General features: G+C 63.6%; 1 protein-coding gene across 1 annotated transcript in view; it reads right to left on the reverse strand.

The window, feature by feature from the left end:
- Positions 1 to 647: 647 nt before the first annotated feature.
- Positions 648 to 26,956, reverse strand: part of SLC7A5 (solute carrier family 7 member 5) — a 31,962-nt gene continuing 5,653 nt past the window's right edge. The window contains exons 2-10 of the mRNA XM_042969717.1: positions 19,065 to 19,190; positions 9,943 to 10,048; positions 8,957 to 9,001; positions 8,375 to 8,498; positions 7,374 to 7,477; positions 6,840 to 6,936; positions 5,371 to 5,520; positions 3,429 to 3,606; positions 648 to 2,336 (exon numbers count right to left, since the gene is read on the reverse strand). Coding sequence (XP_042825651.1) covers positions 2,281 to 2,336; positions 3,429 to 3,606; positions 5,371 to 5,520; positions 6,840 to 6,936; positions 7,374 to 7,477; positions 8,375 to 8,498; positions 8,957 to 9,001; positions 9,943 to 10,048; positions 19,065 to 19,190 — 986 coding nt within the window. The 3' untranslated portion in view covers positions 648 to 2,280. The remainder of the gene's footprint in view (positions 2,337 to 3,428; positions 3,607 to 5,370; positions 5,521 to 6,839; positions 6,937 to 7,373; positions 7,478 to 8,374; positions 8,499 to 8,956; positions 9,002 to 9,942; positions 10,049 to 19,064; positions 19,191 to 26,956) is intronic.

The following is a 26,956-nucleotide window of genomic DNA, read 5'->3' on the forward strand; positions in this document are numbered from 1 at the left end:
AAGAGAAAGAGACGTGAAGCGACACCGTTACGCGGCAGGTGTCCCGGCCGGGCTGACGTGGCCGCGACGCCAACAGGGACACGAGACGGCGGGAACACGGTGAAGCAGCAAGGCCATCGACCCCGCAAATAAATAGACATACTGCCAACAGCACCCTGCAAATTAGCGACACGTCGGACAGGATCAAACAGCAGAACCGCTAACAAACGCTCATGGTTATGACAGGGTTTGGTTTAAAACAAACGAAGCCTGACAAATGGGGAACGCTCGGGGGCACCTGTCAGTAGGGTGGTGGGACAGAGTCCCTGTCCCGCCTGGAAGGTCACCACAGAGGCGCCGTGTAGTGTCTGCGGGCTTGCATGGCACCTGGGTGGTCCCCGCCTTCTGAGGGGGTCCCTGGGCCGGGTGGCGGGGGGGGGGGGCACAGCTCCAGGAACTGCAGCCTGGGCTCCGACCCCCCTTCACGGCAGATGTGCCAGACCGATGCGGGGACAGTCGCATGTCAGAACTACCTGTGACCTCCCGGGGCCCCCTCCAGCACCCCCCCCTCCAGTGCCGCCTGCGTGAGACAGGGTCCCCGGGCCCCCAGTCCACCCCCGCAAGGCAACACTGCCCCAGTTCCCCACACCCGCCCCCCAGCCCCCTGCGTCCCCCCAGAGCCAGCACTGTGCTCAGCCCCCAAGCAGGAGGAATGGCCGCCCGGCCCACTTCTCAGCCTCCGGACGCCTGAGGGCTCAGCTCAGCGCGCCCCTGGGGAGGTGGTCAGCAGTCAGGGACCAAGCAGAGCCACCCGGGGCCTAAGATGGGGGTCTGGCGGGAGATGCATGACCCTGGAGGGCAGTGCTCCCTGCCCTCACACAGCGGTAACCCGGGGCCGCCAGCCAGAGTAGGACACACTGGCCGGGCCCCAGCTGCTGCCCCTGGGGAAGGCGCCTTGGGAACCACAAAGACAAAGTCTCCGGAGCAGCAGTCAGAGCGGTGAAGAGGGCCCGGCCGTGCGGGAGGGGGCCGGGGCCGGGGCCAGGCAGTTGGCTGGGGTGCCGCCCAGCCCGTGAGGTCGGTTCTTCAGGCCCCGGCTGGGAGGCGGCTGCCTTGAGGGACTCCCCGGCTGGGAAGCCCAGGAGTCACAGTGTCTGCCTTTCTTGTCTGGTCGGTTCTAGAAGATTCCGAGTCTGGGGCCTTGCCTGAAAAAGCTACAGCCCGGTTCTGATGCTGGATGCGGAGCGGGCTGGAGGCGGTGCCACCCACGGCCCACGTCCGGCGGGCACAGAAGACGCCTGAGTCCTGCCATGGTGCTGCCGTTGCCGAGGCTGGCGTCCAGGGCGGGACGTACGAGGTCGGAAGCCCAGTGCATCCCGGGTGTTGGGGTCTGGCCCGGAGCTGGTCTCTGAGCCACATCCCGGGTAGTGCACACCGGTGGCGGCTCAGCTCAGGGACCGTCCAGCTGCTCGTGACCTCTGTCGGAGGCCCCCACCTACAGCAGACACCGGGCTCGGGACCAGCCTTGTGTGGAGCTGGGGCCAGTGTTACTCTCTGAAGGCCGCTGTTCTAGTGACTTTCTCTTCTCTCTTCTGGGGACGGGAGAGGAAATCTACCCTTGGGTCTTTAAGGCAAAGAGACCTAAGTCCCGAGATTCGTTTTCGCTAAGTCACTACATCTACGACAACAAGCGACGACAAAAAAAGCTAAGCGTGTGGTCTGGGCCGCCGTCTGTCAGTGCAGCTCTGAGGTCCACGCGGCGAGGCCGGAGTGTTGGGCGCTCTGTTCGTGGGACTGGAGTGTCCGGTGCTCAGAATCCCTCCCTTCCCGGGAGCCTGCACCGAGACCGGGCCAAGGGTCGCACTCCGCAAACGACCTGGTCCCTCTGAGGCAATCGTGCTGTGGGGGGCGTGAGGGGAAACTCTCCCCGCTCCCCCTCAGTTCTTTAGAAACTAAGCATCGTGGTGTTGTCAACTTGACCTAAAACTTAAGTTAAAAAAATAATACAAATAAACCAAGGTGGGAAGGAGAAGGGCCCAACGTGGCCAACGGTCCGCGGGGCGCCAGGGGCCCGGCCTCTCCTCGGTCCACCGCTCACGGAGGTAAGGGTGGAAGTTCACTTTCTGGGACTAGATTCGTACCAGTTTTTACTGTGGCCCCGGCCCCCTGACCCGGCGGAGGGACGGTGTGGGGCGCTCAGCTGAGCTGCCTGGATGACAGGACTAGAGTCGCTTTTCGAGGTGAGTTGTTTTGTCACGATCTTTGCGCGTTTCTTTCCGGCAGCTTCTCGGCCCTTCTCGCCTACGTCTCCTGGGGCACCACTTGCATGAGCTTCTGGCAAAGGACCGTCGTGGAAACTGGTGGGGGGAGGGGATAGCGGAGTTAGGCTGGGGGGGGCACCCGCGTGATGTGGGCCGCGGCTCCCCCTGCCCCTCCGTGGCCACGCCGTCCAAAGCCGCAAGAGTGGCCACCTTCCTACGTGAACCTTCCCGCTGTGCGGCCTCCCTGCCGCTGGGTGCCAGCCTGCACACCCGGCTGGGGTGGCCAAGGAACCTGGCAACAGGCAGGGGCCGGCCCCACCCCTCACCTCGCTTTCAGAGCCCAGGGTTATGAGGAACCACAATGGGGCGCAGGGCCCGCTGCTGGAGGGCTGGGGCATGCCCTCCTCCTCCAAGGCTAGCCTGTGGTCCCGCAGAGGGGCTGGAGCCCGATGGACACCTGCCACCACAGACTCCGGGAGCACTGATCCTGGGTGGGTGTTGACATCAGGACGGAGGGGTTCCTGCCCTGGGCGCGTGGGGCGGTGAAAGATGACCGACCGGGAGCCGGTGGTCTAGACTGGAAGCAAAGCTTCACCAACGCGACGGCGGGCGGGCGCCGATGAGAGCGCGCAAGGGCCCACGGGCACGTGGTGATGGTGGCACAGGCCTGCAGACCGCCTGACTCCTCCAGGGACCCGCCACGGTACAGGCTGTTTCAGTACAGGGTCCTGAAGCTGGCCTGTCAATCGCACCCAGGACGGCGGTGCAGGGACCCTGCGTTCTCCTCCCCTGCCTTTCTGGGTCAGCCAGCTGCGTTCAAGCCGGAGACAGAAGGAGGGATTTCATCGCTCGTCAAAGGCAGCCTGGTTTTCTGGAATCCCTTGTTCTGAGATTAGCTGCTGCCGAGCTGAGCATCTTAGCCCCGGACCACGTGCGCTAAACGTCACTGCCACCCACGTCCCAGGGCCCGAACCCTGCTGTTTCCATGGGCCCCCCTGCCAGGGATGCATCTCTCCTACGCTGGCCGACCCCGGGACCTGGGGACATCACGCACTCCACTGCTCCTGGACAGTGGGGTTAGGTCAGAGCACCAAATGGCCCTACTCTGGGGCGGGGGGCGGGGGGAGGGGGCGGCGGGCCCCCGGGTGGGGACGAGGGGCGCCCCGGCTGCGGCCCAACGATACTCACAGATGCCACGGAGAAGCCACTTGGGCTTGTTTTTCCACCAGACCCCGAAGTAGTAGACAGGCAGGCCACTGAGGATGATGGTGAAGCCGATGCCGCACTCCACGGGGGTCTTCCAGAAGGACACGGCGATCAGGAACAGGCAGGCCAGGATGAAGAACACTGGGAGGGCCAGGTTCACCTGGGGATGGGGACGGGGAGGGAGCTGACGCCAGGCATTCCCTTCCCACACCTCCCACTGCCCGCTGCGTCACGAGTCCCGTCCACCCCGGGGGAAAGCACCGTGTCCCCCGAGCCCCTGCTGGAGGCACCCCCCCCCCCGCTTGGGACCCCCAGGGCACACGCTGCACCCCAGCCCCCGCCCCAGCTGAGAAGGGCTCCGACCTCTGGGGCCGCTCCAGCTTCTGCCCGGCCGTGGCCTGCACTGGTTTTTGGAGCCGGCCTCACGCGAGGTGGGGGCTCCTGACCGTGGGGACCTCGCCTCGGTCCCCCTCCCCGACCCTGACCCTCCACACGCGGCGCCGGGCGAGGACTGCTCTAAGCACAGGGGGCGCTGACAGGCGACAACCAGCTTGGTCCCTGGAGGCTTCCCGAGGTCAGGGAAGGTCGGCCTCACCGGTTCCCACGTCGCAGGGTGGAGACCCTGGTCCGGCACCCCTCCCGCCGTCACCCAGAGCGGGGACCCGGCGCTTCTGGGAAGACCGCGGCTACCCGCTAATAACACGGCAGCACCTGCCTTCTCAGAGGGCCCTTTGTGGACAGGCTGAGCCGCGGTTTGCACAGCAGGGGGCAGACAGCCCACCCGCAGAGCTCAAGGCAAAGGAGCCACAGACCCGCCCACAGACCCGTCCACAGCCCGGAGGGGGTGGGGGTGGGGCGCCTGTCCCGATTCTGCCTCCCCGTGCCCTCTGCTGGGCAAGCTCATCCTCACGCCGCAGGAGACCCCCACCATGGGCCCTGCCTAACTCGAGGACAGCGGCCACCCCTTGTCCCGGCTGACAAAGAATCAGAGCCCACCACACGCAAGGGCCAAGATGGCCCAGGACACTGAGGTTCCCGGGTCCCCCTCCCCCTGGAAGAACCCTTCCTGGACCCCGCTGGCCTCTGCAGGACCGCTGGGCGGGGAGCCAGGGAGGAGGCTCACGGACAGGTGCCGACTGCCAGGCAGGCCCACACGCCACCACAAAGAGGACGAGGGATGGGAGCTGCCACCAGCTGGCCACGATGTGAGTGTCGGGGCTCAGCAGGGGCCCAGCCTTCTGGTCCCCCTTTTAGGAGAAACCAGGTCACCCCTGGGAAGGTGACAAGGTGGCAGAGCGCCCACCTCAGGCCGGGCCGGCACCCGGCTTTCTCCCGGGCAGGGCGAGGCCGGGGCAGGCGCCATGGACAGGCGGACCTCGGGGGGGGCCCCAGTTCCGCCTCCACCCTGCCTGGCCTCCCCCTCCCCTTCCCGCCCTGGTGCCTGCTCCTCCCCAGACATGCTGTTCCACATGGCCCCAGGCCAGTCAGGGCCATCCGCCCCCCTGGCACTCAGGTTCTCGTGTGCTGCTTCTCCCATGTTAACAGAAGCTCTAGGGGGCCAGAGACTCAGGGGGTCAGTTTTATCCTTTGATGAACCCCTAGCACCTGCAATCACGTGTCAGCACTTAAGAGATTCCCAAGGAACAGTCACTCTCGGTCTAGCGGACAAGCACGTCCACGTTTATCTTGCTCGATCCTTACCAGAACGCTCCGGACAAGGGGCCCCGACCCCTGGCTTGCCGAGGGAAGACAGAGACTCAGCGAGGGACAGCGGCCGGCCCGGCCACAAGCCACAGGCACAGAACCATCTGGTTCCCAGCCCAGGGCTCTGACGGACACTCAGACCTTGTTTCTCAGGTGCGTGACTGCCAACCCCCCGACCGGCCCCGGGGCCGTGCCGACCCCCCAGCGGCCAGGCCCTCACCTTAATGGGCCGCTCCAGCTCGGGCTTCTTGTAGCGAAGCCACAGCATGCCGATGATGGCCAGGGCCACGCAGAGCCAGTTGAAGAAGCTGAAGAAGTTGATGACGGAGAAAATGTCTCTAGAGAAGGCGTACAGGAGGGTCATGATGCACTGCAAGCAGAGAAACGGGGACGCGGTGAGCAGGACAGCCGGAACGACGCGGGGAAACCACACCTGCTCGCTCTGGCTCCGAAGGGAAGGCCCGGTCTGGACAACACGTGAGTTCTCCAAGAGCAGAGGCAGGAGCAAATGGGAAAACAGTGACGGCGCCTGGATCTTGCGGAAGAGACAGACGCGCCACGGGGAGCAGAAGGGGACGCCCAACCCCGCCCTCGCCGCGGCGTCACTGGCTCACTATGGGGTCGTTTAAACAAACGTGGTGCACCCCGGCCGTGACCACCACGTGGCGGTTTCGATACTGAGACTAAACCCTGCAGTGTTTTAAAACACGTCCGGGGGCGCCGGGGTGGCTCGGTCGGTGAAGCGTCCGACTTCAGCTCAGGTCACGATCTCGCGGTTCGTGGGTTCCAGCCCCGCGTCGGGCTCTGTGCTGACAGCTCGGAGCCGGAGCCTGCTTTGGATTCTGCTTCTCCCTCTCTCTCTGCCCCTCCCCTGCTCACGCTCTGTCTCTCCCTCTCAAAAATGAATGTTAAAAAAAATGACAAGATACAATAAATAAAAAACCAAAACACATCCAACAATCACTTGATCCTTCTCTCTCCGAGAGGTGGACCTAAACCCTCCGTCCGCTGGGCCTACGGGCTCGCACTCCTAACACAGAAAAGCACAGCAATGACGGGGGTGACTTCTGAGCCCAGGTCACAGAACACGTGGCGCGTGCTCCTGCCTGTGGCTGTGTGGCGAGCCACCTGGGAAGAGGCACCTCCAGCCGCACGAGAGCGGTTCCCCTATGGCCTGGGGGGCGGGGGGGGGGGGTCAGTCCTGTAGCGGCCGAGAACTAACTGCCCGGCGCGCACCCGCACAGGCAGACGTCGGACGAGCTGAAGAAAAACGCACAACGTGATCTCGTCGAGCAAGCAAACGCTGTGAGTGCACGGCGCCCACACAGCTCAGGGAGCTGCCTGTCAACAGCGGTCTCCTGGGAGAGTCTTCTCCTCACCCGCTTCCAGGCTGTTCCGAGGTTTTCTGTTTTACAGCCACTACGCGTAGCATTGGGAATGAAAGAATCCGGTGCCCTTTGGCATTCGGTGAAAGCACGTGAGGAAACACTGGCGTCGGGGGGCTCTGTCTCAGCGTCCACCTCCCGTCTGCAGCCAGCGGACGCCGGGCGAAGCCGCGACAGGCTTCACGTAGAGGGAACGCGTGGCCTCCCGCCAGGGAGCCCCCCAAGGCGGGCCCCGAGGGACACGCCAGTCTCCCATTTCGACTGGGGCTGGAGGACGGGACTCTGGACGGCACAGCCTGCCTACCGTAAACACGAGGGAGGGCATGGGCGTCAGGAGCCGTGGGTGGATCATGGAGAGGACGGAAGGCAGATGGCCCTCCCTGGACCCCACGAAGAACAGCCTGCGGACAGAGGAGCGAGCGTTCAGCCTCCGCCCCGTGGGCCCCCAGGCGGGGCGGGGAGCCGAGAGGGCCGGGCCCGCGGGCTGGGCTCCCCACCTGCGCTTCTCAGGGGCCCTGATGGGCTCAGCGGGCAAAGGGGCGAATTCAGCCTTCCTCGCCTCCGTCCCCCCCTCCGGGCCGTGTTTGACGCGAACCCGTGAGAGATTCCAGAAGGACACAGTCGTGTCGCCTGTGGGCAGGGGACCAGGGGGGGGCAGGGTAGAGGCCACGGGTCCCGTAGCTCTGCATTACTGGGACGTTTTGACGGCTACGTGTTCCTCAGTGAGGAAGCAGACTTTCGAACACACGCTGGACAGCGGTGTGCAGGGACGGCCCCCACTCCGCCCCGGTCCCCACAGAGCCCGGGTGACAGGAGGCTGGTCCTGGTGCGGGCTCACCTGGAGGACGTGAAGAGGGACCCGTTGACAGAGCCGAAGCAGGACAGGCCCACGAAGACGGGGATGATCCAGGACATGACGCCCAGGTGATAGGTCCCGAAGTCCTAGGCAAACACCGAGCGTGAGCCCCCAGGCCCCGCGGCGCCTCCCGGCCCGGCTCCCTCCTGGGGACGGCTTCCTACGTGCTCGTCGGGAGGCTTCTGCACACGGAGCGAGCCCCTGGGGACTGGACTGCGGGGGGCGGTCCCAGGGACAGGGCCTCACTCCCCGTCCACACCTGCGGGCACTTCCCTCGGGCACCTCTCACGGGCACCCACGTTCCCCCGTCAGCAGAAGTGCTACCTCTGGCCGGCCCCGCACACCAGGCCCAGAGCGGGGCTTGGGGTTCGTTCAGAAGGTGCAAGGGGTGGGCGCTGCAGGTGGGGAGACCAACGGCTCTGGGGACCCCCCGCGTGGTCTGGGGGTTGGCAAGGCGCTCAGTCGGCCGCCCCTGTGGGACCCGGAGATGCCGCGCCCCTCCTCTGAACCCAGCGTCCACGATGCCCAGCAGGGGCGGCTCAGGACGCGACTTCGGCTCAGGTCATGATCTCACGGTTTGTGAGCTTAAGCCCTGAGTCGGGCTCTGTGCGGACAGTGCGGAAACTGCTTGGGATTCTCGCTCCGTCCTCTCTCCGCCCCTCCCCTGCTCGTGTATTTTCTCTCAAAACTAAAGAAAGCTAAAACAACCCAATCACTCTGGCTGGGACCACCACAGACGTGCTGACCGAGCGCTGGCCTGGGGGAGGCTGGGCACCAGCATTTTCGAACACCCCGAGCGTGTCACGTGAGCCAGGGTTAAGAGCCGGCACCTTACTCTTTCCCGGGACTAAGCAAGGCACAGCTTGAGCCTCTGGGCAGCGTGTGGTTCGAGGACAAGGGGCCCGGTCTGCTCAGCATCGGGCCTCAGAGATGGCAGAGCGGGCCTCTCGGTGACCCGGCCAGGCCGCAGGGTGGCGTCTTACCACGGCCACAGCCTCCGACGTCAGCATCTGCTCCGTGGACAACGTGGTGAAGTAGGCCAGGTTCGTCAGCACATACACCAGGGTGACGATGGGGAGGGAGATGATGATAGCCAGGGGCAGGTTTCTGGAAAGAAGGGCAGGGGCACGTCAGCTAAGCGCAGCCCGGCGTGGAGCCAGACCGGATGGCAAGGAGCCGGGTCCTGAGCCTCGCGGCGTGGGGAAGGGCCCGGCGGGACGCGTCGCCAGCACGGGTAAGCGGCTGGAAGCTGGCCCCTGCGGACGGGCAGCTGTGTGAGCCGGGGCTGGAGACTCAACCCCCCATCCCTGAGCCCAGGTCCGTGAAGCAGGAATTCCTGCCCGTCCTGAGGGGGGACCTCGTCTGAGGTCACCTGGCCACCACGTGGCCGGTGTGAGGCTGGAAACCAGCACCCACCTCCCTAGCACGAGTCCTAACCCCAAAGCCCCCCACCCCCACCCCCTGCAAGGCCCCGCACTGCTCCCGGCCGTGGGTGGGCCCGTGGGTGGCTGGGAGGCAGAACCTTCTCTCATGAAGATGACAGAAGTCCCTGTTCACACTCGTACCTGTAGGGATTGATCATCTCCTCCGTGACGAAATTCAAGTAATTCCTAGAATCGAGAGAGCAGAATTTAATTACGCTTCCCTTCCACAATCATTAGGGGAATACAGATCCCACGGGACCCCCCCCCCCCCCCGGCTGCTCTGGGCCCCTGGGGACGAGATCCCCGCACCCACCACCACTTGGTGAGCAGCTGGGGACACAGGGTGAGCTGGCACGGCGACACCTTGTCCTGAGGGAAATCAGCCGCCGCCCCCACAGCCTGTCCTTGACCCGATGCGTCCCCCACCCCAGGCGCCAGCACTGTGTCTGAGGCGGGCTCACGGTCCAGCCTGAACGGCGGCGTCCTGGGCACAGCCACCCGCACAGGCCCGATTCGTGTGCGGATATTAACGTCCACGCTGAGCACTCAAGGTCAGGCTCAGAGGCCACGTGGAAAGAGACTCAAAGGCGGCCTGCACGGGTTTAGTGCCCGTGCTAAATGGCACCACTCCACTAAGCGTGCCCCGAGGCACCCCTGTCCGCTGCCTGACCCTCTCCAGCGCCTTCCTCACCTGCCTGCCCGCCAGCCTGCCGCACAGCAGCCACTCTCACGGCTCAGTACAGCCTGGCCCAGGGGTAGGGGCCATAGCGGAGAATCCAGAGGGACGGAAGGCGCCGGCAAGGGCCACAGACAGGGTCCTCGCTCCTGGTGGGGAGACGCCGAGAACCACCCGGCTCAGGGCCTTCAGCCTAAATGCTTTATGCCCATCAGCAGAGATCTGTCTCCAGGAGCATCTTCTCAGGGGCCGAGGCGCGCTGCGGACAGCGCCCGGGGCTGCTCTGGAACCCTCTCTGTGCTCTTCTGGGATGCAAGGGGCTAGCGGCGGCCCCGAGAGGCTTTCCTGCCACTCTCCAGAACCACCGTGGAGGGCCAGACTTCTGGATGCTTCGGGGCCCACCCAGCCTGCGTGTCCCAAGGCCCAGAGACCCCGACATTCCGGAACCTACCATCCCCCGTAGGCAAAGAGGCCACTGTACAACGCCAGCACAATGTTTCCCACGTCCAGTTTGGTGCCCTCAAACGAGGACTTGGGATCCAGATTGGACACACCACCTGGAAAAGGCCAAACAGAAAGGAATGCTGGTCAGAGAGCACTGCAGAGACCATACCGCAAGTTCTGGAATGTTCCTGGAGCAAAATACGTGCTGAGCCACCTGACCCACGCAAAATTCCCGACTCTGCCCGGGACCAGGAGCGAGCAGGTGGAGGACAGCGTGGTCGTACCGTGGGCCGTGGGCCTGGCCGCCAGCCCACCCGGGAGGGGTCGGCAGCTCTGTGGACCCTTGGTCGTGCGTGGTCCATGCGCCCAGAAGGGCAGGTGCGGGGGTGGGGGGGCAGCCCCAGTCACCCCAGAGAACACTCCCTGCAGAGCCCGTGACACGAGCCCCGGGCCAGCGGCGCCTGGGCCTGACTCTGTGCTCTCCTACCTGCAGTGCTGAACGTGACCCGTCAGCAAGCATCAGCATGGAACTTCCTGAAAATGACTCCGAGGTGTCCCTGGACGTGACCCCGGGGCTGCCCAAGGGTCAGTGTCGCCCACAGCCAGTGGGCCTGCGGGCCCCCCGGGGGTGGGAGGGTGGACGATGCCAGGGGAGCCCAAGTTCTCAAGGGACCCCACACCACCCACAAGTGACCGCCTCAGTCACCCCAGGAACAGGACGCGACGGAACGTGAGGATGTTCGCAGAGGGGACGATGGAAGGGAGGTTCCCATAAAGCCTGTCACCCCCTTCCCTGGGAGGCCTCAAAAAGAGCACAGAGTTTCCTACAGCAAACACCGCAGTGGGGAGGGGGGGGTGGAGAGAAGGGACCCCAATCTCTGTTTCTGGGTCCATTTTCCTACGCTGATCTGGACTCTGCCCTCAGGCCTGTGTGTCCTGACCCCACAGGTGTGCTTGGGCCTTTGGTCCCCAGCCTGAGCTGAGAGGTGGATGTGGGATCCTTAAGGTGCCCAGCCCCCGCCCCCTGATGAGGCCACGGTCTCGTGAGGAGCTGAACAGGCCCCGGGGCGGCTGGCATCTCACCCAGCCCGCTGCCCGCATGTGACCTGTGTTGGAGACCCAGGTCGTGGGACTGCCTGGTCACAGGGTGGTCACCAGGCTGGGTAGGCAGAGACAGTGCCGAGTGCTGGCTCGGGACAGCACACCCTTCAACAACACCCCACAAGAGCGTCCGGAGCCCCTCTGGGCTCCGTCCTGGCGGCTCCCCTATGGAAATGGTCCAGAGTGTGTCCTCCTTTATGTCTGCAGAGCTCCGCCGCATCCCGCAGCCCTGTCCGTGTACTTTTGCTGTGCAACAGCTGGGGAAACTGAGGCCGGGGCCACCTGCCCTGGGGGTGGGGAACTGCCAGCACACAGTGGGATCTAGGATCGTGAGGGCTAACGGGTCTGACCTCAGGCACTGCGTGCGTGTCCACACCACCCTACACCTCCCAGAATGCCGCGCTGCTCCAAAGAGTCTGGGGGAGCCCGATGAGACGGCTCACAGGTCCTGCAGAGACTTCCAGAACATTGGTGGTCTTTCACAATAAAGGCTCCTCACGAGTAACGCGGGCTTGTCTCAAACCTGTAATTCTCCCATCAATCTGTCCAGTTTTCCTACTGGGATACGCCTCTATGCACCCTGGTTACTATTCAAGTTAAATTTCTTTTTTCACGTGCTGGGATACGGGTTTGGGAGCAGTTGTTAGAAGTGGCCCCCACCCGAATTAGAGACACTGTGTGCGTGCGTGTGCGCATGTATTCACGTGTGTGTGATCCGTGCACAGTGTGTGTGCACGTGTGGGCTGGAGACGCCCCAGGCAGGCGGATGGCTCTTGCTTTTGGTGACCACCACCCACGGGAAAGGCCGGTGGCTCAGAAGGACCCCTGTGCCCTACGGATCGAGTGCTGGCACAGGGATAAAATTCAAGGCTTGATATACAGCCCTGGGGTTTTCAGGTAAGAGCCGTAAGTTTTCAGCCCCAGGCCCCGTAGCCTCAGGGTTCTCACCAAGGGGTCACTCGTGCTGCGGTCACCAGCTCAGCGTTCTGACACGGACACACGGTCCTCCGCCTGAGACGAACGTGCCGGGCACGGAACTCCTGATGTAGAACAGTATTTTCTGGGATTTACAAGCTTGCTTTTGCAGTGTCTAAAATGCCAGGAAAATACTAGCTGCTCGGACCAAACACAGATTAAAGAATCTCACTGGGGGCCTCAGCCAGGTCTCTCCCAAACAGCCCATGAGATTTCTTTCCTAGGACCAGCGTGGCTGGGTCATCTGCCGGGACCTCCCTCAGTTGTCTGGGGCCTCACTCTGTCTGCAAAGTGCCCGAGGTCCCTTGGAGGAAGGCGGACATCCCAGCACCGCCAGACCCCGCAGCGTGGAGCGTGGCTGGCGGGCCTCCTGCTCCTGTCCCAGCATGGGCTGGGGCAGGCACCGGGCAAACCTCAGCTAGTTCCTCCAGGCCGTCACCTCCCACAGGCACGGTGGGCCCGGCGGCGGCACACCAGGGACAGAGGGAGGGACAGGAGCCTGAACTGCCTCGAGAGTGGCCGGCTCGCATGCGTCCCCGGCAGGGCTCCTGGCTGTGCTCAGCCTCGGCCTGTGCTGGACGCCGGCCCAGAAGGGAGACCCGTAGCTCCTCCGGGCTCCCGACCAAATGCTGGCCAAGCACGCGGCCCCTCCTTCTTGACGGGCATCAGAGAGTGGGCGCTGGGTCTGCCGGATCCGTGTGGCACTTGGCCTGGGCGGCCACTCAGGGACACTGGCTGTGCCTGTCCTCACTGTCCTGGTGTCCTGCTGGGGCTGGAGCCCTAACAGCAGGCATTCTGGAAGGAGGTCTGGAGAGCTGGCGGGAGGCCCCGCCTGCCCGCCTCCAGGCCAGCGAGAAGCGGGCGAGACAGCCACACCTCCTCTGAATGATATGTGTTGGCAGCTGCACCGAGCCCGGCGGCGACGGAGGCGGTGAGCAGGGGGTGGGGCGCAGCAAAGAGACACAGACTGTCCTGGTGAGGAGGGCAGACTCTAGACCCCACGCGTGGTCTCCAACACTGGCCTGCCCTCGGCAACCAGGGGATGTACGGCCACGTCTGGAGACACTGGGGGCTATCGTGGCTGGGGACATTTAGGGGGCAGAGGCCACGGGCGCTGTTGGACACCCTGGAAGGCAGAGGGCAGCCCCCAGATGGCAACAATTCAGGAACGGAAGCCCGGTCCACACACCGCTGCTCCCGTGGCTGGGGTTGACGCGTGAGCTGCGCTGGCCGTTCACTCCCCCAGACCCCAAACTGGGCTGCACTGGACAGAGGTGAATGACAACAGTCCCCCGATGGCCACTATGCTCCAAGCTGACCAGTCGGTCTCTGTCCCCACCGGGCCCCAGCCCACTCTGTGAGCAGGCAAGACTGATGGCCATGGACAGACAGACGGCACGTCCTGCTGTAGGCTCCAAGTGGGGGGCAGAAACCCTGGGACCCACAACTTACCGGGTCCCCTGTGCCAGCGCCCCTTCTCTGCAATTTTTCTGCAGACCTCAAAGCAGCCTCGAACTGCTGCCTCAAGAGAAGGCAGCTTGCCACCTCGGTGGGCCCGGCCCTCTGCTCTTCTGTGCCGCGGGCTAGCCCGAAGCCCCTCTGCTCAAGTCTGCCCGTCCCAGCCCTAAATCCCCTAAGTCGCGGCCACTGCCAGCGCCCTCCCGGACGGGCCGCGAGGAATGTGCACGCCAACGCACGGCCAGACGTGCCCGTCGGCAAGCTGTGATGTCCCGGCAGAGCCTGCCTCCCACCCACTGGGACCCCCTGAGAAGCGGGGTAATTGGCGGGGGGATGCTCAGAGGCCCCAGGGAGCTGCTCTCAGAGAAAGCCAGCCCAGATCTCTGAGTCACACGGACGCAGCGATGGGAGTCATGGATGACGGGTGGGGGAGGGCACCCAGTGGCCCTTTTTCCCACCAGGGAAGTGTGCTAGACCCGTGGCTCCTGAATGAGGACAAGGGCTCCCTACAGGGTCTGCGGCTCCTGAGACCCAGCCCGACCTCTGTGTGGGAGGAAGGCCTGGTCAGGCGTTCCCAGGCCTTCTCTGGGGCCCTGGGAGCCTGTCAACGCCCCAATCTGGAAATGGGCAGTGGGAGGCAGCTGCAGAAAATGCCAGAACTCTAGGTCTGGCCAGGCCCCATCCCCACCCAGTGCCTTCCCACAGCCAGACCAGCCCAGGGGCACCCCTCCTGGGACGGGGACACCATGGGAAAGTCATCCCAAACTGGGGAGCATCCACCATGCTGGAACCTTCCGCCTCTGCTCCCACTTTATCCCTCTGGGGCCCCAGGGGATGGCCGTTTATGTCAAGAGATGTGCTGAACAGGGTCCCCCCAATTCATGTCAGCCCAGAACCTCTGAATGTGACCTGATTTGGAAAAGGGTCTTTGAAGATGGAATTAAGGTAAGGGTCTTGAAATGAGATCGTAGATGAGGGTAGGCCCTGAAGCCCACAAGTGTCCTTACAGGACACAGAGGCCACTGGGAGAGGCCCGGGGGACGAGGCAGAGAGGGCACAGTGCTGCAGCCACAAGCCCAGGGACGCCAGCAGCCTGAACAGACAAGCAGGAATCCCCCTGAGTTTCAGAGGGAACGCAGCCCTGATTCTGGACTTTTGTCCCCCAGAATTGTGAGGAGGACAACAGGACACTGTCTGCAGACAGACTGGCGGGCCTCACTCTGTCTGGGTCAGACTCACTGGTCTCCACTCTGTGCCTCACGGACGTGCCTGGGATAAGCTGTGGCCTCGGGCTCCTGTTCTGTAAAATGAGCTGTCACCCGTGGGGCCACCAGACCTCCCGGGCAAGTCAACTCTGCACGATCAGAGCCCTCAGTGGGCCTGGGGACAAAGCACAGCGATGGGTCTCCAGCTCCATCCAGACACCAGCATCCTCGGAGAGGGTGCATCCTGCCGGCCAGTTCACCAGGTTCTTCTCTCCCACTGTCCCACCCCGGGGCGAGTCCCAGACGCCTGGTGTCTGTGCTCCAGCTCTGCCTGAGGTCTACAAACCGGGCAGGAATCTGGGTCTGGGGAGGCTGAGAGGTCAGTGCTTGTTCACCTGGCCAGCGTCTGTCGCAGACGCGCCCGTCTTTTAACCCCTTGGAGGAGCTGACCCCTTGGAGGAGCTGGCCCCTCGGCCTCGAGATCTGCTGCAAACCTCAAATCCCAGTTGAAAGGGGCCCGCTCCCTACTGAACAGGCCGCCAGAGACCCCTGGGAACGAACCGTGCCCGGCGCGGGGCTCTGTGGCTGCTCTGCCCCCACCTCCCGTTCCTGGCCGCCCCAGGGCACAGGCGAGCCAGCAGGAGCTTTGATCTCCTGCCACAGGGTGGCCCAAGCAGACCATGTGATTTCGAATCTGTTACAACTCTGGATGCTGAGTTAGTGCAGAGGCGTGCAGACCCAAAGAAAAGGCCTCAACTAAAAATTATCAAAGAACATCCACAGGAAAACACCACCAAGCCTGCCTCGATGGTAGCTTTGCCACGCCTTCCCAAGTAGCCCCGTGACCTGTGGCTCTCAACGTTCAGCGAGGAGATGGGTCACGGGCACCGGCCACCAGGTGATGGTCCTGCCCCATCCCACAGTCCCATCCCTGTTCCTGGGCCACAGGTAACCGGTGCAGGGTAGAGAACCGAACCCTAGCCCTACATGGCCCATTATAGGGTCCTGCGATCCCGGCCCGACCCTGAGCCCCGCTGAAACGAGCCCCGAAGTCCTCTGCGAGGGGAGGCTAGGCTTGGAAACACTGAGGGTGTCTGGCCCCCCACTTTGAGGGGCAACAGCCCACTTCCTCGCTGCCAGGCTTGCCCATCCTGCCGGGACCGTCTCCCCCCATCCCGAGACCCCCTGTCACTTTGGGACAGTGCCCAGACACAGGAGATAATCAACTCGGAAGCCAGGAGCCTCCACTTGTGGTACAAACCACGGCCAGGTGTCCTGGCAACTGGGACGAACGCCCCAGAAGCGGGGTGAACTTCTGTGAGCTGCTGGGGGCTCGGGAGGGCAGGGGGCTGGGGGGCAGGACTGCCTGGCGCGTGGAGACTACGCCTCCCACGACCTCCCTCAGCAGAGGGCATCGTGCAGGGGGACGCGGCGAGGAAGCACTTGTATCTGTACAACTGGGCCATCCACACCGGCCGCTCTCCCCCCTCCCGATGCTGCAGCCCACGCAAAACCACAAGGGTCCCATTGTGTGCCCCCCGGGAGGGGCCTGGGCACAGGGACGCGCCTGTCGCAACCCGCTCCCACCTTCTGGGCTGGGAAACGCCTACTTGGCTTCGGGAACAGCCTGACCTCGGGGCCACGGCGCCTGCAGGGTGTCCAGTAAGGAGCCAACAGAACAAAAGACACAGCAGGTGGAGGCGGCCGGCAGGTACGGGCCTCAAAGGGCCTCTGTGGCCTCCCCGGCCAAGCGGCCCACGCTTTGTGCGGCAGCCACTGGGTCTGAAATGCTGACCTGAGTTCTGTCTCCCCTTTGGAGGACGCTGGGAGCAAATGCAGACAACTCGCGTGACGCCGGGCCCGCAGGCCCGACCCCGCGGGGCCCCCCAGCCCCAGCCGCAGGGTAGCTGAGCTGCTCCCACGCGGGACGGCTTGACCCGGGACCCTGCAGAGCACTCTCTCTGTTCGACTCTGCGCCTGCGTCCAGCCTCCCCCTCCCGCCCTCAGTCCTGGTCCCGGCTGGCGCCTCGTCCGCCCGCCCGTCTGCAATTCTCCTGTTCACGTGCTGTCTGGGGTCCCCAGCCCATGGCCGAGCTCTGGCCAGCAGGGGCCACCGGGGCCAACAGACTTGTACTCGGGGCCCGGGAAGTTCTGGCGAAGGACGGTGTGATGAACAACTGCTCGCAGGTCTCGAGATAACGAGCCCAGTGGGGCCCACGGCCGACCCATGGCCGGCTGGCCTCAAGTCCCTTCTGCGGTCCTTGGGCCCACCTGGGTGCTGGGGGTGGGGGTGGGGGTGGGGAGGACACCGACCACCATGCCCGGCGGAGCGGGGCGCCCGGGGTCTGCGCGATGCTTGGGCACAACCAAGCCACCAGCACGGGGACCCAGGGCCTCTGGCAGGCGGACCTACGGACTCCACCGTAGGAGAAGGGGGTCGACGTCTGCAACGTGTCCCCCGGAAGGGAAGGCATTCGTCTGGGAACGACATAAATCTCTTGAGGAAAACCAGGAGACAAATTCTACAGGCGCTGCACCGTATCCCAAGTTGAGGAAGGAATTGCTCTGGGGAGGAGGAGGCTTTCGACAGCAACACGATTATAAACATATTAGATATTCTAGCTGAACAAAAGCCCTTTGCTATCCCTACTGAAATCTGTTTTTACAAAAGTCAGGTCGCCCCCTCCACATTCCTCATCATACCAGCCAAGCAAATACCTTCACGGGGAAGTCTTTCGAAGGCCGAGCGTCCTGGCTACACAAAGCCTGGTCGGCTGGGTCCCACCCACCAGGCCAAGCTGCTCCTCACGAGGCTTCAGAGTCATTCAGCCCCGACCAGGGTCCTCGAGACCCGAGGAATAAGGAGAAAGATAAGGTCTTGTCTTAAAGAAGAGGCCAGAAGCCGAGCCCCAGGACGGCTCCCGGAGTGCGGCGGGAGCGCCCAGAGGCACGCACTGGGGCACGTCCCGCCCCCGCCCCCAGTCCTGCCCGGGGCGGGGGGGGGGGGGGGCTCACCCGAGCGTGGGTGGGTGGGTGATCTGACACCACTGAGGCCGAGGCACCGGTCGGACACACTCTCAGCATGACGTCCAGCTCCTGAAGCAGTGACCTACCTTCCACAGAAAGTGATCTGGAAATCAGCCACCATTTCCCCTTCGATGCCGACAGAACCAGAGCCCGTGGGTGCTGTGGTCAGAGCTTCCTACACGTTAACGTGCTCGATGACGACAATCTGCCCAAACTCTCTGGATTCTTGCTGCCACTTTACTAGGTCAGTGTGGACCAGCACGTGGGCCTCTCTTTACCCCCAGAAGAGGGCCCGTGAGGGCAGGCACTGTGGCGGCCACCGCAGCCCCGCGTGCACCCAATTCTGCAGAGTCACGCGCGCCCCCCTGCACAGGCCCGTGGTCTGTGGACGCTGGGTCCCCATAAATCACAGTGCCCCGCGTGGCCATTACAGGGAAGGAAACAGGAGAGTCCGGTACCACAAGATGAATTTCTGGGTGTCACAGCAGACGCTCAGAGGACACGGCAGGTGTGGGGCCACGAGGGGTTTTCTACCCACTCCACGCCCAGCTAGCCAGCAGCTGGGTGAAGAGGGTGGACGGGAACAAAGACGCCTGCAGCTGCCCACGTGGGGTGTCACAGTGGGGAAGACCGGCACCAGACCTGCAGCTTGGTGCCAGCACGGACCTTGGACAACGTAAACCCGGTCCGAATCCCGGCTCGCCCCCACGACCAGGGGAGTCAGGCTGGGGGGGGGGGGGGGCACCGGGTACTGCCTTCCCGCACCCCAGTGCCCTGAGGGCACGCAGAACGGGGCCAATGCAGGGGCCGGGGACACGAGCTCCGCCTGTGTGCCCCTCGGCGACCTTCTCTGAAGGGGCCCTCAGGAGCTGCCCTGCACCAGCCGCTGCGGGATCTCTGATGCCCTCCCCCGTCCGCAGGAGAAACTTTACTTCTGTTCCCGGCGCTGCGGGCCACACCACCACCGAAAGCCGCCAGACGTCATGGCCGGGGGGGGGGGGGGGCTCCCACATCCTCCCCCGGGGCGGCTACACTTCATCAGACAGGCCCTTAAGATTTGTGCTCCTGGATGCGAGATCCGCCTCAGCAACAGGCAAACCAGCAAGAGCTCCACCCCGTTGCGCCCTCCACGCGCTGGCACAGCGCTAAGGTCACTCTGCGAACCCCCACGTCGCCATCCGACCCCTGCCCTCAAGTGTGGGTAGGAGAGTGAGGTTCGGAGGGGACGGGGCGGGTCTGTTTCTCCCCATCGCTCGCGGTGGATTTAACTTGTGGGGTGATGCTCAGTCTCTCTGCCGACGGCTCAAATGAAACCATGCGCACGCGGGGCATTCGGGGACGGGGGCCCAGAGGTTACACTCACCCTTCCCGATCTGGATGAAGCCCAGGAGAACGATGAGGGCCAGCGCCAGGAGCTTGGCGGCAGCGAAGGCGTCCTGGACTCGGGTGGCAGCCTTCACGCTGTAACAGTTCACGGCCGTGAGCAGCACTGTAGAGAGAGGGCAGCAGTGAGAAGGCAGCCGGCGGGTTCCGCTATGCTTGACCTTCTCCAGGCCCAAGGTCAAAGGCGGAGGACTGCACCACTTGACTCTCGAGGAAGCTACGGTCCCACAAGCCCCCCCGGGACCGTCATCAAGGAGTTTCAACGGATGAATTTCCCCCTCCTACGGGGAGGTCACCACGGCCGGTCCCGCCCCTCCCCCACCCCACCTGCTGCGCACCTGGGCGGCCCCGCCTTCAGAGCGCAGGTTGCAAACGCACATTTGCACATTTGCACATTTGCACATTTGCACTCGGAGGAGGCTGCGCTCGCTGTGCACGCCTCTCACGGTTTCAGCACGATTTAGGTGCCCGCACAGCCCACCTCACTTCCTGAAGGCAAGGAACCCTTTCTGCAGAGAGAACCTGCTGGAATCCCACCGAGGAAACAGGTGAGATACTAGTAGCACAAAACTATTTCACAAGCCAAGTGCTGGCACCACGGGGCGATTCTGACACGGGAAGTGGGGACTTAAGGTGAGGCCACAGCCCGGGGCGCGGGGGGCCGACACCACTCAGGCGGGTCCAGCTGGTAAAGAACACAATAGGCACTCACCCCCGCCCCGTCCTACTGCTATTTTCACAGCAAACACTGAAGACAAAATCACACCTATCACAGACGGCCCCCCCCCCAGCCCCCCAACGTGGAAGGGAGGGGAGATGGGACTGGGCAGGGGGCGCTGCCCAGGCAGGCTGCCAAACCAGGCTCCATAAGCTCGCCTGGACACGCACACCCAAGCCCCGCCGGGGCTCCCTGTGGGACCCCGGACCTGAGCCAAAGTTGGGATATTCGGGTGTGCAGGAGACACGGGTAAGTGTGTGCTCAGGGACCTCATGGCCACTCCATAAACTCACAGCAAAACAAAATTATACTAGAACAAAGGAAAGAAACAAATGCTCAACACCGAGACCTTCCGATTCACTGTTTCTAACTCTCATATGCTCAGGTGGTCTACAATGCAGACAGACGCTCTAAGGGTGAGCTGGTCACGCTCTGGTCCTGACTCTGGGCACAGCACCTTCACGAAGGTGCTAGAAATCGGCTGTGCAGGGAGGGGCCTCTCCATGAGTCCCCCCAGGCCCCCTGCCCTCCCTAATCCTCGGGAGAGAGCTCGGGGCTGGTCCTTCCACACTGACCAGCAGGGCTGGAGCTGGGAGGGGTCTCTCCATGAACCCCCCCAGGGCCCCTGCCCTCCCCGCTTCTCTGAGGACTGCAGAAAGGTAAGAAACACTGGCAGGATCTGCTCACGTTTCCTCTCTGCCGGTCACAGCCAACCCAGGGCCGGCAGACCCCAGGTGGCTCCTTTCCCCAGCCAGAGTAATTACATGTAATTTTACAGTTCGGGGAGTAGGACCCAAAGAAATAAATCCACACTAATGAAGTGGATGAGGCAGTTCAGGTAGAAGAAAAACAGGAACTCTGCCCGGCGTGCTCTGGAGAAGATTAAGGCTTCACCGGCCACCTGCTTATCGCTCCAGGAAATTAACGGACACCTTAATAGCACCCTCCCCCACTCCCATTTTCCTCCGCCGCCCTGAGCTCTGGCTGATGCAATGGCCTACCAAGATGGTGCCCGGCAGGAAGGGTTCAGGTGGAAACTGTCCTGAGAGCAGTTAGCTGCCCTTCCTAAGCTGAAACAGTCAGTACATCCCGGCACTGGGTGACAGCACACAGCTGCGACGTTTGGGCCTGGCCCGGACCCCGGCCCAGCCCCCTGGGCCCCTCGGCTGTGGTTCTGCACCTGCAACCTGCACCGGCCAGGTCCGCAGTAAAATGAGCTGCCTCAGGGCGGTGGGGCTCAAGACACAATGTCCACATCACCGTCCTGAAGTAGGAGCCGCGCCCGGCCAAGATGAGGAACCGAGGTGTGCCCGGGGCAACCAGCACTGGCGACCTTCACTGTGTGGCCCCGGGGAGCGGGCACAGGCTCCGTCCAGGCCCTCAGAGCCAACAGGGAGATGGCTGTGGTGTATTAACCACGTCAGCACTGCCATTCTCAGCACAGAAGACGAAACAGAGGCTCACAGCGGCCCCCTGTGCCGAGGTGTTAGGGGGCAGACCCTCTGGGGCCCTTCTGACACCCCCCAGGAATCGCAGTGAAGGCCAGGGACAGGATGAATTCCCTCTCCCTGCACTGGTACTGATCCAACCTGCCGCGGGGCTGGGATCCAGGATGGAAGGGCCCTGAAGGTGAGGCCGGGCTCGGGCTGTTCCTTCCTGCCACCCGGTCCCAGGGAGCCTCTGCACGCCGAGAGGGTGGGGCCGCCGGGGGCTTTTCCGGGACGGCCTCACATTTCCTCCTGTGGGAGTGTGACCACCTTATAGGGGAAGTGGGGAATGACTCTGGCGCCTCGGCAGCTAGCATTCCGCCGCTCCCCCCCCCCCCCCCCACCAGCCCCAGAGCGCATTCGGCAAGAGGCCGGCCCATTGCATCATTCCTCCATTCATGCCCCGGGAGCGGGAGGGGGAGGGGAGGTGTGGCGTAGCCGAGGCGGGAGCCCGCTTCTTCCGCCAGCCCTGCCCCCCTGAGCCGCGCCAGGCTCTAGAAACCCGGAACGGCACTGCCGGCAGAGCGCCACCGGCTCTGGCGGCACGACTTGCTCCCTGGGGTGTCTCCACACCTCTCCCCGTTTCTCAGGCTCCAGGACGGGGAGCTGGCTTGCCCAGAGACCCCAGCTCACGGGGGCAGGACAGAGGCCGGGGCCCCTGGGCCCCGCTGCTCCAGCTAGAACACCCTGAGCCCCAGGCAAGGAGGGCCGGCGGGCTGCAGGCTGGAGGGGAAGGGAACTGATCACAGAACAAACAGGACCTTGTAACACTTACTTCTTTTAGAAAAGGGATTGAAACATCTGATGAAATTCTAATGTTCACTTACTTTTGGCCAACGAGTAAATAAATGCTTGAACATCCTCCTTAGTGTTCCTTTTAAAAACACTTTCAAAATGAAACGTAATCTTAAGTAAATACACGAATTCATCAGGGACCCACTGTCCTGTGGCCTTGACAGAAGCAGCCCCGGGGTGGCGTCCAGAGCAGTGTCCGTGCATTTCGGCCACCCTGCCTTTAAGCTCCTACACCTTGACAAGATGCCTTCAGAAGGGGGGGGGGGGGGGGGATGCTGGGACTCTGGGTGGGAGCCCTGCAGGCTAGCTGTGTTGTCCCCGTCCCCCGTGGACTCGCAGCCCTCCGCGGCCGGGAGAGGACAGGTAACCGCGGGGCACGGCCCAGCGGGCCGGCTGACAGGCGGATGCGCTGTGGGGGAGCTCCCCACGCTGGCACCCCCAGATAAGCACGACGGAGTTGGCACGCGGAGGCAGCTGGGGCCAGGGAGATAAGCCGGCTTTGGGCTGCCTGAGGACAGCCAGGAGCGGGCTGGGGCATCCACACCGGGAGCTTATCCTTCAGGGGTGTGTCTGTCCCATCCTTGTCCTGCCGTGACCTCGACCACCTCGCGGGCCAGCAGGGGCTCCACTTGCGACCCCCCCTCCTGTCCAGATACACCTCGATGGTGGGCAGTGCTGCCCAGTGAAGGGGGACAGCCCCACGGCCTCACAGGACACCTGGTCACAGTCAGAGCCTGCCCCCGGCTCCAAGCCTGACTAGGGGGCTTCCGTTCCCGTCTGCAGACTCCCCCTCCTCGACCCTGAGCACAGGGTGTCCTGGGGGTGCGGCCACCGGTGGTTGTCAGATGTGACTCAGGACACGCTCCCCGCTCTGCTTCCCCAGACCTAGTGGGGCCACCTTCACAACAGCACAGGTGGCTGTGAGTGGGGGAGGGGGGAGCATACTCACCACCAGCACTCAGGCCACCAGCCTCCTCCTGGCCCTGGCCTCTGCCCCTGGGAGGGGGTTATGTGAGCAGGACCCAGCCTGGCCCCACCTGACTTCTAGAAAACGGCCTGTTAGGTGTTGCGTTGGCTCATTCAGCTGTTCCCCTCGCGCAGAGGGGAGGCTCAAAATGCAAGGGGAGCCTGTTTTCATTTAAAAACAGCAAAAGAAAACACAAAAAAAGCACACCAACTGAAGGTACCATGCTGATGAATTTATCAGGCCCAGTGGTCAGGCCTGTACTTCCTCAGGTAACAAAACCAGCAAGCATCTTAATAACAAGAACAGTGTATGAGCACCTGCCCTATACTCAGACTCACTCTGTCATTCGGTGCCCTCCACGCACAGAAGCTGGCCCATTCCCTCTGCTGACCTGAGGTCAAACACACCAGGGGAAGGTCATAAGCAAGCCCAACAGAACCATCCAGAAAGCACAGCATCTGGCTACTGGCCAGTACCTGCTGATCAGGAAATCAAGTCCAATGTCCCCCCAGGCGGCCGCAGTGATGGACCCACCTCGTTCCTGGACCAAGGATCTGCAGGGACTGTCCACCCCCCCAGGATGGAAGGACCCAAGGTCAGAGCCCCCAAGCCTAGAACCTCACTGCCTGAGTCCTGCTGAAGAGCCGCTAGTGAGCAAGGCTACCTCACACAGGTGGGGGACTCACTGGCAGGAAATGGCCAGATGGCACGGAGACGCAGGCAAATGAGCGCTGTTTGACCAGAGCTTTGCTGGCAGGCGGGAGGCAGGAGAGGAAGTGGCCGTCAGGCTGTGTCAGTTCCAGGAAGCTCGGCCAGCCTGGTCCCCCGGGTGTGCCTGGGGCAGCCCCGGGCCAAGGAGCAGAGCCGGCCTAAGACCCGGGCCCCAGAAAGCGGCCAGGCTGTCCCCTGGAGCCTACCCCCCCGCCCCAGTCAACATCACGGTGTTCGAACCCCAAGCCTCGGCTGCAGGTGGCAGCTCCCGGGGCAGCAGCCGGTGACCGCACACTCGCTTAGGCTCTGCGAGCTCAGGCTGGCGTGGCCAGGCAGCGGGCGGAGTAGTCATCCAGGGGCCTGACTTCCGAAGGGGCGCCCAGCCGCTCGGCGGGTCTCGTTCTGCCTCTGCCGTATTTATGCGAACCCACCCAGCACACTCAGGGGCCCAGAGCTCAGCAGGTGCTCAGGAGCGTGGGGCTCGCTCAGGTCCAGATGTCCTCGGGCTCACTGCGAGCCCCCCTTCCAACAGGGCCTGGCAGCCGTGATCACCTGCCCCCCCCTTCCTCCTTTCCTGCCTTAACTTTCTCATCCCTGCCAACGCAGATAGGGTCTCAGGCTCCAGGGAGCCCAGAGGCCCCTGAGGGCCTTGTAAGAGAGCCAGTCGGGGCCCTACTCCAGAGCGTGAGATTCCAGCCAAGAATCTGCATTCCTGACTGTCCTGGTCCAGAGATCCCACTCGGAGAACCCGAGGGCGGCTTCACCTTCTTTGGGCTCCAAGAAAATGAGTACGTGGGACCCAACAACACCCCGGAACCGTCTGAGAGGGCCGACCTCACTCTGGAATGTGCTAGAACACTGAACCAGTTCAGGTGACAGCCTGGCTCCAAGGAGTTGTTGAGATGGGACCCAGGGCTCCCTCGGCTCCCTTGGCAAAGAGGCCACTGCCTGCGGGAGAGGCCAGCGGGGACACCGGCTCTCAAGCACCCCCCCCACCGCCCCCAGGTCTTGCTGATTCACTGCTTTTCTGTGACAAGAAATGACTGATAGGCTAATATCACATTTTCAAATTCCCCAGAACACTTGGCTTTTCAAGTTCAAACGACCAGCCCTGGAATACATGTTTCCGTATTTTTTTTTTTTTCCATTTTTAACCAGGGCTGGGTGACAGCTGACCCCACGGCCCGGCAGGCCGGGGGTGGGCGTGGGGTGGGGTGGGGGTGTCGGCCAGCCTCAGGAACGGGGCTGACGCATTCGTTTCCAAACACGCCAGCAAGAGGCAAATTCGGTCTGCTCCGAAATCTGCCAGCGCCCCTGGCAGACAGCGACTTCTCACTTTGGCGGGCTTCTCTGAAGCACGAGTCCTGGAGAATGGGGGGAGCTCTGCCTCAGCTCTGAGCGCATCCCCGCCTTCTGACCTGCTGTGTGATCTGGGGCAGGCTACTTGGCGCGTCTGGGCCGCCTTCCTCACGGCAGCCGGGGGGCGAATTCACATGCGGGCTCAGCGGTACTCCACCTAGGTCACCACAGGGTGTGCAGGTCTGTGCGGGACAGACCAGGCCGTTGCTCCCAAGACCCAGTGCCTGGCGATCTCCGCGGTGGCCCAGAACCACTGCCCCCCGCTCCTTCAGCACTTTTACTAAAGAAGGAAAAGGAGAGAAAAACCTGCCGGAGGTGCGGCCCCCGAGGGTGAGAGCATGGCCGAGCATCCAACCCGATGCCCTCCCCTGAGAGTTGGGTAAATGGAGCTCAGAGAGGTTGTCTGACTTGCCAAAAGTCACACAGCCATCACCAAGGGAGTGGGGAGAGACGCTCAGCTCTCCCGAGTCCAACTCCCGAGCTGTGGCCCCTGGAGCGGGGGCTTCGATCCCAGCTCCTCGTGAGGAGCACCACCCACCCCCCCAACCTGCTGACTCGGACGTACAGTCAGGCTGACACCCACCGATGGGGGCAAATCCCACAGAGACCCACCCACCACGCGCACACCCGTGATTCAAGTGTCCTGGGCACCGTCTAAAGGGAGGGGCCGGGTGGGTGCAGGACAGTGCCCTGTGCTGGTTTAGACCAGAGTCTGAAGCAGGCCGTCCCCTCAGCGTGGGGCCTTGGACAGGCGTCTGCCGCTCTCTGGACGGTGGGTTTCTCGCGCGGGCCCGGAGGGACTGTGCCCAGAAGAGTGCCAGCCAAGAGCATCCCGGGTGGGCATCCCCCCTGCGGGCCCCCCATTAGGCGACAGGGCCTTCCTGGAGCTATAGTGTCTCCCTCCCACCGGGTAAGGTGGCCCCAGGACAGGGCCCAACCCCGACTCTGCTCCCTGGCCTCCAGCCATGACACCGCGAACTGCGGTCTTCACGTAGACCGGACGCCGCTGAGGCTCCGCGAGCCCCGCCACCCTGGAGAAGAGCCAAGGTTGACAAGCCCTCCCCCTCCGTGTTCCGGAAGCGGCTCACTGCCAAGAAGCCCCCGCCCCTGGGACTGGAGACCCTCACCCGTGACAGGCCCGACGCGGGCCCTCAAACTGCCTCTGCGCCCCGGCAGCGACGAGCGCAGCCGCCCTACCCCACGGATCCACTGGAACAAAATGCCCACTAACCAAGCCGTGGTCTGGCCTCCCGGCCTCCCAAGACCCCCGACCCTGGTGCCGCTCAGGGCGAGCCAGCAGCCCGGCCTCTGGGGGGGGGGGGGACACTCCTCTAGCAGCGCCCCACCCGGCCGCCCTCCCCCCACGCCCACCCCGGACCCTTACCTTAGCTCCGGGGGGGGGGGATGTCTAAGATGATTGTAGGAAGACCCCCCCCAACCACACACACACACACACCGCGCCCAGGGCCTGCTAACGCGTGAGTGCTGCTGCACGGGTGCCCAGATTACAGGTGGCTCCAGCCACCCCCACCCCGCTCCAACTACAGGACCCACACCTCACAGGGCAGGGCCATAGCTCCTGGTCCCTCCCCCAGCCCGTCCACTGCTGCCCTCCCCAGGCACATCTGCCCTGCCGTCTTTCATTTCTGGACAGTCCCTGTCACCTGCCCCCGCTGTGATGAGATTGTTGACTCACACCCCCCGCAGGATCGGCCTGTGCGCCCCCGCTCTGAGCTCTGAAACACCGGCCCGGAGAGGCTAAGCGCCCAGCCCCGGGTCACACGGCCCCAGGGACTCACAGAACTTGCCTCTGCAGCAGCCCTGGGCCTTCCAGA

This window comes from Panthera tigris, chromosome E2, assembly GCF_018350195.1.
Source record: "Panthera tigris isolate Pti1 chromosome E2, P.tigris_Pti1_mat1.1, whole genome shotgun sequence".
Taxonomy (NCBI): Eukaryota; Metazoa; Chordata; class Mammalia; order Carnivora; family Felidae; genus Panthera; species Panthera tigris.